Source organism: Babylonia areolata, chromosome 1 (assembly GCF_041734735.1).
Source record: "Babylonia areolata isolate BAREFJ2019XMU chromosome 1, ASM4173473v1, whole genome shotgun sequence".
Taxonomy (NCBI): Eukaryota; Metazoa; Mollusca; class Gastropoda; order Neogastropoda; family Buccinidae; genus Babylonia; species Babylonia areolata.
The window spans coordinates 45,102,230-45,116,705 of record NC_134876.1 but is presented as its reverse complement, the minus strand read 5'-3'; the positions used below and the strand labels follow the sequence as shown (position 1 = coordinate 45,116,705).

At 42.0% G+C, this 14,476-nt stretch overlaps 1 protein-coding gene across 2 annotated transcripts in view; it reads right to left on the bottom strand.

The window, feature by feature from the left end:
- Positions 1-2,971: 2,971 nt before the first annotated feature.
- LOC143283386 (splicing factor 1-like) overlaps positions 2,972-14,476 on the bottom strand; it is a 40,110-nt gene continuing 28,605 nt past the window's right edge. For both annotated transcript variants that reach the window (XM_076589600.1, XM_076589607.1), the window contains 3 exons: positions 11,742-11,991; positions 8,488-8,844; positions 2,972-6,328 (listed from right to left, as the gene is read on the bottom strand). In XM_076589600.1, the coding sequence (XP_076445715.1) occupies positions 6,039-6,328; positions 8,488-8,844; positions 11,742-11,991 (897 nt within the window). In that variant the 3' untranslated portion in view covers positions 2,972-6,038. The remainder of the gene's footprint in view (positions 6,329-8,487; positions 8,845-11,741; positions 11,992-14,476) is intronic.

Sequence of the window (14,476 nt, the reverse complement as noted above, 5' to 3'; positions counted from 1 at the left end):
TGACCACTACAGACCACTGACCACCGCTGACTACAACTGACCGCTGACCACTATTGATCACTGAGCACTACTGATCGCTAACCACTAGTGACCACTGCTGACTGACCACCAATGTCCATTGCTGACCACTGACCATTTCTGACCACCACCGACGTATTAGACCGCCGACCACCAATGACCATTGCTGACCACTGACCATCGCTGACCACTGACCACGACTGACCACTGCTGCCCACCACTGGCCAATGATCAGGACTGACCTGGGAGAATATAGACCTGGTGGAATATAGACCTTGGGGAACACAGACATGCTTTCGAGCTTAGTTAGCATGTATAACGTCACAGATCCCTTCCCAAAGAGTCTTCTTTCCGGATTATAGCGTTGAGTCATGTCAGACAAATCCCTTATGGCGCCTACTCCAGTACGGTCCCAAGGAGTCGCCTACCTAATAACTGATGTATTGTCAGAAATCACTAGCAGTGAAGGTCCGCTTTGCGTTTTGCCAATAACAACAAATGACTGAATACTATCCGCAAAGCTCACCGAGTCAGGATAAGGCCAAGACAAGGGATACCTCTCTTCCTAACTCATCTCCTTGCCCCCACCCCCTCCCACCGCCCCCACACTCCCCTCCCCGCACTCCCGATACCCCCCTTCTAGTCTCCCCATCCAACCAATTCTCCCCCCCCCCCCTCACCTCCCCCCCTCCCATCTTACCGCTTCTCCATTGTTTCTCGAAAAGAACAATGTCACTGATGACTGTACGCTCAGCGACATCTACCCCTTCCTCCTTCCCTGTCTATGACAACCTGACTCCAGTATACCTACTATCCAATATGGAAAGACTGGTGGACCACATCATTGTTACTTCCGCTGTCTCTCGAAGGAACTGCACAGAAGGCTTCCATGTCGAGAATACAGTCAGTTTGTGACTTGACTGACCAACATCCTGGTGTGTACACTGACGTGACGGCGGCGACACAACACGTCGTGAGGAAATGGGGAAGTTAGGCAAGTGGGCCAATATCTACGCCAGTGCCGCGTTGCTGCAGCGAGAGGTGTACACGCTGACCCCCATTCCCCGTTGCGAGAAACTGGAGCCAGATGGCCAAGACTTCGGTGGCTTCTTCACTCACGCTCAGCACCAGTGGAGAAGGAGGGCCTATGTACTCGACGCTGTGCAACACTAACAGCGACAACTATGACCGTATTGCACCATCAATCGGCAAGCGCAACTGCCAAATTCCCGCACCAGTAATCATCAGTGAGGAGGATACCATTGTTCTCGGTCTTGGGCAAGTGGTGCAAAGGATGGAGAATGAGGATAAGGAAAGCGGACTTCGGAGTTTTGACCCAGAAACTGACCACTTGCTCCATCTTGTTCCTCGTGTTCTGGGCCCAGAGCCCTCTCCAGTGAGTGTACTGGACCTTGTTTCAGCTTAGCTTTAATGACCGATTTAACTAAAATGGTGCACATGCCCACAGCCCTCTCTTTACTGATTGTATTAGACTTAATTTATATTTTTTAAATAAATGGTTTTAATTATAAATACATGTCCAGAGCCCACTTTACTTATTGTATTAGACCCGATTCATAAATTTTTGTTTTATAATTTAAAGCAAAAAATACATGTCCAGAGCCCTCTTTACTGAGTGTATACATTGGACCCGAGTTATATTTTGCTAAATGACTATTTCACAAAAAATACATGTTCAGAGCCCTCTTTACTGGGTGTATTAGACCTAATTTCTTTTTGTTGAATTAATGATTTTTAAAACTAAAAATACATCCACAGACCTCTTTACTGAGTATACTGGACCTAATTTATGTTTTAATGACTGATTTAACTAAAACACATATCCACAGCCCCCTTCACTGGGTGCATTACATCTAATTTCTATTTCCTTTTATGACTGATTCCACTGAACATTATTAAACCAAATTTTTGCATTTATTTTGTGCCAGAGACTGATTTTATTGAAAATTAAATATAGGTTCATGCCCACAGTCCTCTTCAATTTACTAGGCCCATATTCTGCTTTGTTTCAGTGAGTGACTTTATTAAAGACAAAATAAATATGTATCGCACACATTCATTCTGTCTTTTAGTACTTTGTGCTTATAAACATTGTGATAACGTGCATTTCACTGATGTGTTTTTATCGCTGTTATAGTTGTGTCCTTTGTGTTTATCAACACTGTAACATTCGCCAGTTCCACACAATTGGGAAAAATCCCTCTCTCCCTATTTTCCATTCAATCCCTCTTTTTTCTGTCTCTCCCTCTCTCTCTCTTTCTGCATCACAACTACCACTGGGAAAAAAAACACTGCATTGAAATCTGCACATGTTAACACAGAACTTTACAAAATGCATGTAGGCCCAATGACGAGTTAAGTATAACACTTCATAGCCAGGATTCATGAGAATGAGAAATTTAAACACACACACCAAACAGCACAGGAAATGGTTGCATATGTCAACAATACACAACATACATAATCATACAGTGCATACTGTCTGAGAACATTGGATAAACTGGAATATTTTTGCAATATCTGGAGACATTGGATATAGCATCCACAAGGCCAAAAGTGGCCGCTATACCTGATGTGTTGGCTATAGTGGACTTGATATGACACCCTCAGTCTGTCTCCCAGGGTGGTTGATACAGCCGGATTTTACTGTATACATACACTGTATATGTTTATGTAGATATATGTGTGTATATATGTATATATCTACAGAGTGAGAGAGAGGTGGGAGGCCTTGGGGGGATTGGGGGGGGGGGGGGTATGGAGCTGGTATGCATACTGGTGACATGCTCTGTCTGAAAACAATATACACATTTCTCTGAAGTGAAACAGAGATGCTGTGTTCAAAATTATGGTTATCTGTGTGTTTTAACGTTCAAAAATATGACAGGTAATAGAAAAGATAGGAAAGAATAATGACAAAAAAATCATAAAACATGGTTGTTTTCCATTTTAATACTCCAGAATTGTCAATGGCCACATTCATGTGTTTCTACAACAAGAACCTGAGGGAAACATGGGGTGGATCAACGACTGGAGCTCTCATGGGAAAGGAAATCAAGCAGTGCTGGCGAGAAAAAAAATAATCACTCAAATGTTATCTATCACCTCTTGGAACAAATGTTCAATCCATTTAACTCATCTCAGATAAAACATCGACTACCTATTCTAATAATGGGAAAGAAATACAATCATTTCAGAAAATAATAAACTAAAAAAAAAACAACAAGAAAATTAGAGAAAGCAAGGATCAGGAATGAATCTAATACAAGATACTGCAAAACAAAAACCGGGAATAATTACTGACAACTCAAGCATATCAAACCATGTTCGCCCCCCATTCTGAAATTTTAAGAATATATTTTCTTTTTAAAAACACACACACAAAACAAAGAGGTTACACAAAAGAAGCCATTGCAAAAACAAAATGAAAGTTCAAAACCCAAAAGGTGACACGAAAGTGGTTTAGATTAATTAAAAGTTTTCCATGAGTTGCATCTTTCACACACACATACAAACAAAAAAGACCTGCATCTCACACAAGGAAAAAAAACAACTTAAAAGCACACAACCCATTTAACCTTGCCTTTCCACACAAATTTCCTAATTTTTAGGAACTCTATGCAGCACCTTTCCATGTGCTGATGTCACAGAATTGAGTAGTTTCAAAACAAAAATATGTCTGCCAAACCATTTTAATGTTGTTTTATTGACGAGTGTAATGGTGATCAAATATATCTATTGTGGCAGCCTTCCAACATCTAACTCACAGCCACTGCCCCATCCTCTTCTTGTGAGTTAATCATCTGCATCCATATGCTGCAACTCCCTAGCTTGCCCAGTTTCTATAAGCTGGCTTGTACACTGTACGCCATTTTTGTTTTCACCCTTGCCATTCAGACAGCCACTCGGTCTTCGGTGATGGGTGCAATATGTTTGGTCGTGATACCTAAACCCACTGGATGCAAACACCAATTTCAAGATTGTAACCGTGAAATCTGATAGCCATCTAAATGCATCACACTTTTAGAGAGAAAAGGTATTCACAGACCTGAACATGTATAAACACAGAAACCAGGAAAAATTTTAGGCTTTACTGTAACTGAAGAAAAAGCTTCATTCACCAATGTTAACCAGGAATAAACGCACTGTCCTCACAAATTCAGTTGTGTGCCAGTGTGTGTACAGTTGTAACTTGAAATAAAGTACACATGGTTTTAACACAGTGATGTAGTTTAAAGGTAGTTCATAATGATACATCCAAGAAAAAGCAGGTGTAAAACCATACTAAATACAAAACTTTTAAATAGACAAGAAATGAAAACCACTTATACAAGTAGGAGGTCTCAAAATGACTGAACTGACATGTCGCAGGCTACTACTGAAGCTAAACTAAAAAAATTAAGAGTTAAAAAACAACAAAAAAACATGCACACACACACACATACACAGAACACAGTAATAATGGAATATTTCTCTTCCTTGACAAAAAATATCTAAGTCAGATATAACAGATTTCATCTATTTGTATGTTTGCCAACAACTCTGGACAGCGTTTTTTGTGAAGAGGAAGAAAGGTAACTTAACAAGACGCAAGCAACACAGAAAGTAAAATGAAGTTTTATAAAATATATTTCTAACTGGAATTAAAAATCAAACAAAGCATTACCATCATGAAAAAGAACACCCCCCAACCCCCTTTCTTCTTCCCACTCTGGCCAACATCTGCCATTGTTTAACAATTTGGAGATGCAAGCAAACATTAACAAAAAAAAGTAGTGGGAGAAGGGTAACTGTCCAACAAAACAGTTTTGTTCATTACAAGTGTCAGTCCCTGTTTCCAATAGCTGGGTGATTTCAGCGTCACCACATTTGACAACAAACATGAGCATCAAACTTATGATCAAGCTGCTGTGATTTGTGTGGTTTTGGTTGTAGATAATAGCACATCTACCTAAATTCAAAAGAAAAAGAGCCTTACAAGCATACACAGGCACCAAAACTATTACTACTCTGGCAGTGACCTATTGACTCAACCTGGAATGTTCCCGTTTCAGTTTTAACTAAAAAGATGTGCACATGCGAAGAAGAAAAACACATACAAGACTGAGTGCATGACCTGATGTAAAGCTGCTGTTGGGGGATCTCATGCACTGAAGTCAAAGGTGATGCTGGTATGCCAACTGCACACAAGCTTAAAATTTGTCAGTTTTCTGATTTACCAACCACCCAATAGACGTCTCCATTCTCCCGAGTACCAAGGACAGTGAACACTGCTGATAAAGGCCCAAGGTGTAGGAGCAGGATATTGAAGAGAGGGCGAGAATCCTGTCAGCCTGTGTGTTAAGCTTTCAAGACATGTATAAAAAGTAAAACATTATGATGATGTCACAGTATTTCTTTTTGAGACCCGATCCACAACTGTACTGATCAGAAAGCATGCATTATCCATTTTGAGCTGTCAGTTCAGTGGCTTTCCTTGACCCCAAAGTTATGTGCTGCTTCATTCAAAACTTGTTCAGCTCCACCACTGCAAAACAACTTTCCAGACTGGGGAACAGCAGCCAGAACATTAAACACACTCATTTATTTGCAACAAAAAAAAACAAAACAACATCAACAGCAATGAAGAAACAGCTATATCTCGAAGTGCACTCCCATATTCTCTGTGTAAAGTAATTGCCAGACAAATTACATGATACCCAATTAGCTGCCATAATCAACTGAAGGGAAAATAAGATGTAAATTAGTTCTGCAGCAACACATTTTCTGCAATAAACCTTTAAACCTTATCTACACCTTTCAGGACACTCCCAATGGCAAGTCAACTGAACTGTTTAAAACCCAGCGAACTGCAAGAGCCGTTTCCAGGAGCCCCCCGCCAAGATGCTGCACACTACGTTGACATGCAAGAACCAAGTTGAATGAGTGCTGGGCTGGTGATCTGAAATTCTGGATTACTTTTGTAGTAGACTGCAGTCACTTCTAACAATTGTTTTTTCTCAGCTAGAAGGGGGAGGTGGTGGGGGAGCTACCATCATGGGATTGACACCCCCTATTTGCTGGCTCATCTCAAAGCCACCCGGCGGAGGAGGAGGAGGCATCTGACCAAATCCCTGCTGCCCTTGTTGGGGAGGAGGAGGAGGGGGGACAGGAGGCGGGGCTCCTTGCGGCTGCTGTTGCTGTTGCCATGGTGGAGGGGGAGCCACACCCACAGGGTTGGTTTGCCATGTGGCGGTGGTGGTCTGCGGGGCCTGTACTGGAGGGGGCGGAACCATGGCTACACTGCCACCTGCAACAACCAGCCAGGGACATCGCTGTCAACACACAACCCCTCAAACTAGGCTCAAGCAACATGACCAACAGTTCTGAGGAACCCTTTTTCCACTGTCTGGACACCAGTCCTGTCTCTACTGAAGTAGATGAATCAAATAAGCCAGCTGCTTTTGTTTATTTTGGTTGGTTGTTTTTTGTCTGTTGATGAAGAGCTTTACTTCCAAAAAGATGAAAAAAAAGAAAAAAAAAGAAGAAAAAAAAAAGGTAGAATTGAGCCTTAAAAAGCAAGATCCCAACACATTTTCTTTTATATGGAAAACAGAGCAACAGAGCTTTTACAAAGAAATAATGTAGGTATCTTTATTTGAACAGCAAACACACACACACACACAAACACATTCTTACTTTCAACACCAGCATTGCGAAGATTTTAATCTTGGTCATAAAAAAATCAATGATTCAAACACATGGAATGGAGGGTGAAAACAAAAAAGCCCACCAATGATTGGAACATTCAGCTCAAAAAAAGAAGAGAAAAAAAATATAAGCCCACAGTGACACACAAGGCAACACTATTCATTCAAATGGTTTAAATTAAAAGAAAAAAAAAAGAGCAATCTCCCCCATTTTTTTTTTTTTTTTAATTGGTGCATTCTCAGTCTATTATTGTTCTTGTTACATTGGTTTTCTGTATATGTGATATGGGCTCTCCCCCCCAAGAGAGCTTGTCACCATTATGCAGCAAAACCCTTTTTTCTTTATTTTATTCTTTTTCTGTTTGCAAGTGAATTTGTTTTGGCATCAGAATATATTTCTACAGAATCTGGACAGAAATAATCTTTTCGTAGATATGGCTTCATTTACATGTGCTTAGTACATGCTGCACACAGGGCCCCTGTTCATCATCTCATCTGTGTCGAACTGTATTTATGAGTGAATATATGTGTGTCTTTTGAGTGTGTGCATGAAGATGGAGGGTGGGACAAAGAGAAGGGGTGTGGAAGGCAAGGACAAAACAATGACAACTCCTGTTTCAGTTTGTGGAGAATCTTCTCTGAATGTAGCAGATCTAAACATCCATGTTCAAATTATCACTGTAAGAGTGTCTGTTATATCATCTATTCTGATATTGTTCACAGAATTGTGCATGTTTAATTTGGTTACTGACTGCCACTCAGTGTTTTCTTTGAACACTTTCACTATAACTGGTGTTACAAAGCCTTATAAGTCAAATATAGAATCATTACCATAAGTTTAATATCTTTGCAACAGAAATGGCATAACCACTCACAATTTAGCCACGTTCACCTGTCATATTACCTTCATGAAAGCTATTGTATAGCACTTGTTACACTGATGGTTTTGCACTATCATGGAGCCTGAGTTAATACATTGTGTGTCAGGATACTGCACCAGTTGCACTGATGGTTTAGTATAAACATGGAGTCCATAAATGGGTTTTTTTAGATTTCAATAAATAATGTATCAGTATCACATCTTGATAATGTATTGTACAAGGCAAGTTGATGTCAAAGTAAACCATGTACTGCAGACAACTCAATTTAAAAAAAAAACACAACAAAACTCACACTAGTACTTGATCATGGGTACCTTGGAGATTTTTTGCCATTAGTAGTTTTCTTGCGCCTTGCTTCATCTTTAATAAGTTATATAATGCACGTCACATTCTGAAGGCACTGTGACAAATACAAATCATGTTATTTATTTCAATGAACCTGCACACTGTGTTATGGCGATCAAAATTACAGTGTTATCTGAGTAATGCTAATTCTTTTGTGCTTCTTTTTTGGGGGTGCAGGGGAGTGGAGAGGGTGGGGGGGCGGGGTTCAGTAAGTGGCAAGGAGAGAAGGGGGACAGGAGAGAAAAGGGAAGTCAAATTTTCATGCGTGTAGTGATTACTGCACTCCTTTTTTTCTTTTAACCTAAGTGTGCAAATACTCTGAATATGGTTTTGCAGGCCTGCATAATAATAACAATGAACAGTTTACAACATCATCAACACAAAAAAGAAACATGGGTAAATGAGCACATAAATATAGCCATCTCAACACCAGGCACTGTTGTTCAACATTTTTTTCCCTTCAACAGTTCCACACGAAAACGAAAGGACACCTCTTTATTGTCAATATCAATTCCATCGAAAACGTTGCATACCAGACTGAGGCATGCCAGGCTGCGCCAGGCCTGGCTGTCCCATGGGGGGCTGGCCCATGATGGGCTGGGCCATGCCTGGCTGCACCATTCCAGGTTGGGTCATGCCAGGCTGGGCCATGCCGGCTGGGTTCATAGCCGACTGCACCATGCCTTGCTGGTTCATTCCGGGCTGATTCATGCCAGGCTGCTGGGCCATAGGGGGTTGGCCCATTGCAGGCTGGCCCATGCCTGGAGGCCCCATGTTGTGCTGCTGCTGCATGGGGTTCATGTTCCAAGGCATGCTGCTGCCCCCTGCCTGGCTATTGACTGGAGGGGGTGGGGGGGCTGATGTCTGCATGTTGGGCGGGGGTGGAACACCTGCACAACACCATAAGATAGCACTGTTACCTCAGGCTCATGCACCATACAATACTATTATATAATACAGTACATTATGACTTTCTGCGAGTTACTAAACAACTGGGTCAAGTTAAATGAGGTATAATGTATGGAACTGAATATAACAATTACGGCCAAAGTAATTGTACCCTTTTGTTAAGGACAAAAGATAACCATCTCGGTCTGGAATACTGCCAAACATATTATTAGTATTGTAGTACAGCACACAACTTAACTTGTGTAACTGGCCCAATAGTTCAAGACTTGTGCACTCAAGTTCTGATTCAACAGTCATTAACTTTCCATTCATTTTTAAGCATTGGCTGACATATGAAGATTGATACATCTTCAATGACATGGATTCAAACATGGTCTTAAAGTGTAACACCTTATAGTACCTGCAGAAATCTAACACTGTGTTAAATATTCCTGCGCAGAGATGCCAACCTCCAAAGACAAAAAAAGAGAGAAGCACCAACAGGCGAAGAAATCACTAACACAAAATAGCTGACACTGAAACTATCATCTGTTCTATTCATGACAGAGCTATTTCTTACTGTCTGTCTAAATCTCTGTGCGCAGAGATGCGATTCTATAGTTGTGAATATACTGGAACAGGTGAGGTGGGGGGATCTTAGGGACTGTATTAGATGGCAAACAAAGTTTGTGAACATTACACAATAGGGTGATATGAGTGTGTGTGTATGTATGTGTGTTTGAGAATTAAGGTGCGTTCCTGTGTGTGTACAAAGGTGCACACTTGCATGAGTGTGAGTGTATGCGTGCATGTGTTTGTAAAAAGAGCTATATTGGGAGGTTGTGGGGGATATGAAAGATAAGGCCTGATTACACATCTGAGTTAAGATAGATCTGCATGTCTGCATGTCTGTGAGTGTGTGTAAATGGGAGAGAGAAGGGGAGGGGAAATAAGACCTAATTACATGCGTGAGCGAGATGGTTAGATTTGCATGATGTATGAGTGAGTGTGTGCGTGCATGTGTGTGTGTGTTTGTGTGTCTGTGTAATAGGGTGAGAGAGACGGGAAGGAGAGACAAGTGACCAGACCTGTTTACCTTATATTTGTGTTTGGTGTTATTCTTGTAAAAAAACAAAAAAACAAAACAAAGGTGTACTCCTCCTAAAAATAGTGTACCAAGTGAGCATATCCAAAATTGCGATTCAATAACTTCCACAATACAACTGTATCAGTTATCTATTGCAGATTTCACATTATTATTATCCCTATTAGTCCTGTTTCATTTCAGTTTAGCCCAGCTGACCATCCAGGTTTTTTTTTGTGTTTTTTTTTAAACCTCTGCTGCAAGCAGCAACATGCAGAGTTAAAACAGGAAAGCCAGCATTTGCACTGTGGGACAAACAGCATCACGAAATGACAGATCCAAGTAAGATTCTATTAGGTGCGGTCATAAGTTTCTCACTTGCCTGGAAGGGAAACTGTTGAAAATTCATTTGCCAGGACAGCCACATGAGGATAGGTTATGTACTCAGAGAGAGTTGTGTGTATCAGGCAGGGAAATTGTCGAGGAAAGTTTCCTCTGAAAATCGGCCATGGTCCAGGGCCTGGCATAAACACGTGGTGGGATGCAGGGACAACGAAATAAGTGATTTTTAAGAGGTACTGGGGGCCTTTCCTGTGTGTGTGTGTGTGTGTGTGTGTGTGTGTGTGGTGTTTTCACCCCCATTTGGCCTCCACCCTTTCTGCCATTGGCAGTCTGATCATGTAAGGGGGGTGGAGGGTAGAAAGAAGCATGCATTAAATAGGAGGTGGTGTCTGGGGGAGGGGAGCAAAAGAAAGTGAATGAGAAGGGAGCATAAGTGAGAGGGGGTGAAGGAATGAGAAGGGAAGGGATTGCAAAGGTCTTGTTTGTAATGACTTAGTTCAAGTTATTCTCCAGAGTGGCTGTTTTCTTTTTGATTAACCCAAGCGAGGGAGTAAGTGAGAGGGAGAGAGAGACAGGGAGAAAGAGCGTGGGATAGTCAGATCCAGAGAGAGAGGAGGGGGGGAGACAGATCAGGTCAAAGTACAGGAGGGGAGAGAGGGTGGTGAGGGGATAGAGTGGCAGTGATTTTGACAGCTCTACCAATAGAAGTGGAAGGGTGAGGTGGAAATGGGAGAAAGAGGGGGGGGGTGGAGGGTGAGGGGTTGAGGGAAATGGTCACAGCCATCCATGTAGGTCACCCTCTTGGAGTGATTATAGGCAGGCCTAGTTGGCTATCATGCAACAATGACGGGCCGCTGGCAGTGAACATTTCACTGTCGTCCAAGAGAACCTGTCGCAAGGTGAGCAACATCAAAACCGTGCTCTCCACTTTGTTGTTGTGGACCAGAACTCTGACTGGCTAAGTGAGCTCGTTGTGATAAGAATATCTTGATTTGATCAAAATGACCTATTTCACTCTGAAATCTCAGTAACGTACAATGTTTGGCTCAAGAGTTAGTTGGATCAACACTGATAAAAATGGGTCTTCGATTCTTGGAACGGATAAGTAAAGACTGCAGTGCTAAATTTGTTCTGAGTTTGTCATCAGATACACTGGCAGCTGGGTTGCAAGAGCTATAGTCGGTGACATAACCGTCTGATATGCCTGTTTCTCTTTGCACATTTGATGCCTGCATTGCCTAGACTTTTACCGTTACTTGGACATGATTACAATCGAAAGAATTTGCACAATGCCTTGCCTTACCAGTTGAAAAACATGGATTGGTGTTCAGACCCAGCCCGCCAGTTCAGATTCAAACATACATGCTTTCTTCACAGTCTTTCTTTCTTAATACAAAGAGAACACTCACACATACACCAGGCAATACAACATAAAAACCTAAACCAACAAATAGGATATTGCACTGCACTCACCCATGGGCACACTGGTGTTTGGGAGCATGGAAGGAGCAGAACTGTTCATCTGTGGTGGCTGCCAGGGTCTGACGGAAGGAGGGGCTTGCGATGTCAAAGGATTTGGCAAGGGGACGGGATTTGGAGGTGGCATTCGTCCAGCCTGAGACATGTTGGGCAGCAGGCCAGGAGGGGTTTGCAGCAGAGTCACACGAGAGTTGCTCATTGGATTCTGCTGCTGCTGCTGCTGTTGCCAGGGTGGATTGAAGGCCTGTTACAGATTACACTGGGTTTTATTCAATCATGTCAACACTGTCTTCATCAGTGTAAAATTGTCTTTATGTTTATCAGTGTAAAACTCTAAAATTTAACCAAAAATGAATACTATTCACGGCTGTTCGCTGCCTACAGAAACCGAGGCATTTAGTTTTCACAGAACTTAGTTGCTGAGGCAGCAGAGTACTAAAATTAGCCGGTACCTTTGCACTGGTTGCCGCGCGCACGCAGTGCGGGTTGGTTCCAGACATCTGGTCAGTGGCAGAGTACAGCGCTTCCATGCTTACAGCAGGACATTCGTTGTATTTTTTCACTGACATCTGATTATATTACCCGTTTTTGCGGAAAACGAGCTTCTGTGGTGATTATACCTTGATGCATTCAGGTACCTGGATGTGTAAACTTTGTGAGTAGGTGATCAAATATTTCGAGTTTCAACACTGTGTTGGGATCCAGGGCTCAACACTCAATGCCTGTGTTGAAAGTGACGCTCTATGGCATGTGTGAAAAGTGAAAAAATCCTCACGTGGTGACTATGTTTGCAAGTGATTTGTGACTGAAGGACACAACGTTTAATGTGCTAAGTTCTGCAGATTTATATTTGGTGTCTCATCTCTTTGTAGTCAAAATTTGATTTTCGAGTTATAATATTATCCTGCACATAAAGAGGTATAAATTCTGTTAATTTTAGCGAAAATCAAAGCGCGCGCCATTTCGTAGAGGTCAAGGTTCAGCTTGCGTGGCGCCGTGCGCGTGGTGTGAATCATCGGTGGTGCCAGCCACAGTAAGGGCGATTCAGCACGCAAGCATACATTGCCGTCCGCAGAACGCGGTTTGTTCATGTGTGACCTATTTCCACATTGCTTAACAGAAGCATTATTCAAGTTCCAATTCTCTCAGAAATAGTTTATTTTGTACTAACTGTAGTTAACGTGCGTTACTTCTGTGTAACCACTCTCCCTCTTCCTCTCTCCTCTCACTCGATCTCTCTCTCTCGTGTGTGTGTGTGTGTGTGTGTGTGTGTGTGTGTGTGCGTGCAGCATGGCATCACTTCAACACACAGAAAGTAGCCACATGCTCAGACTGAACTCCTTATGCAGAATATGTGTCAGCAGAACAAGACAAATTAAAAGTAAACAGCCTGTGTATCTTTGCAAAACGTATGCATCAGAATTGCAACAGTTGTACGGACTTGTAATTTCTGAGGAAACAAATGGGAAATTGTACTCTGATACATTGTGTAGCAAATGTTATTGGCGTTTGAAGAATATACAAAAAACTGCAGTTCCATCACAAGGTGTTCTACACACAGTAAAAGAGCAGATTGAAAGCACACACAGTGTATGGACACAGTTTGACCCCACAATTGGAGAAGCTGATTGTTCTGTATGTCATGCCTTTCTGGAGAGGTCCAAACCATTCAAACGTGTTAAAAAATCCCAGAAACTGACATCTACAAATCTGAACTTTCCAGTCAGTTCTAGAGAGGTGTGTGTGGCTGATGGTAGTACCAGTAACACAGTTGAGCTTTTTGACAACACTGACAATGTTGTAGATAAGGCTTGTGCCAACACCATGACTGCAGCACATGAGAATGTCTGCAACAGCAGTATCACTGCTGTCACTGTAAATGACAAAGTTGTCAACAGCAATGCCACTGACACAGATGAAAGTGTTTGTCACACAGATTTCAGTTTTGCCAGTGACAAAGCTTGTGAAAGCAGCATTTCCAGTGCAAACAAAAATATTAATGACAGCACAGTCAGTGACACAGTTTCTGATAACAGTAGTATCAGCAACAGCAGTGAGACTGAGAATGTCACTGATGTCAGTGAGAACATCTGTAATGGCAGCATAAATGAAGGATTATGTGACAGCAGTGTCACTGATTCAAACTCACAGTTTGAGCCAGAAGTGTCTTCGACACCTCATGTGAAACCTGCAGTAAGGAGGTGTCTTCGTGAATATCTAGATGATCGTAGCCTACAGAAGAGTGCCAGTGGTAGCAGTGAGATTGGCATAAGTGATACAGATAAGTCTAAGATCATGGTGAATGGAAAGCAAACAGAACAGGCAACTAAACTGCATTCAAACGCAACAGTAAAAGACAGGTCATCTCAGACTGACAACACAAAACAAGTACGTCCATTTGAACAGGTGCAAAGATCACTGGAACTGACAGATATTGAAAAAAAATATATGACCCTCTTCGTTCGCAAAACAATGGCAGAGTCAAGTGATAAACAGACTGTGGTTTGTAAAACAGGGGGTCAGCCACTCGTGCTAAAAAAAATTACCATACCTAGAAAACCTTCAGCCATTGCCAGTACTCCAACAAGGAAAAAAAGAATGAATCAGCTGAACAGTATTCGGAAAGAAACTTCGGGTTCTTCAGAGGCTGACTTGATAAAGCAGCAAAGCACAGAGCTGCGATTCACAAAGAAAAGGAAACGGACAGAAATATTGGAAGTTGCTGGGTG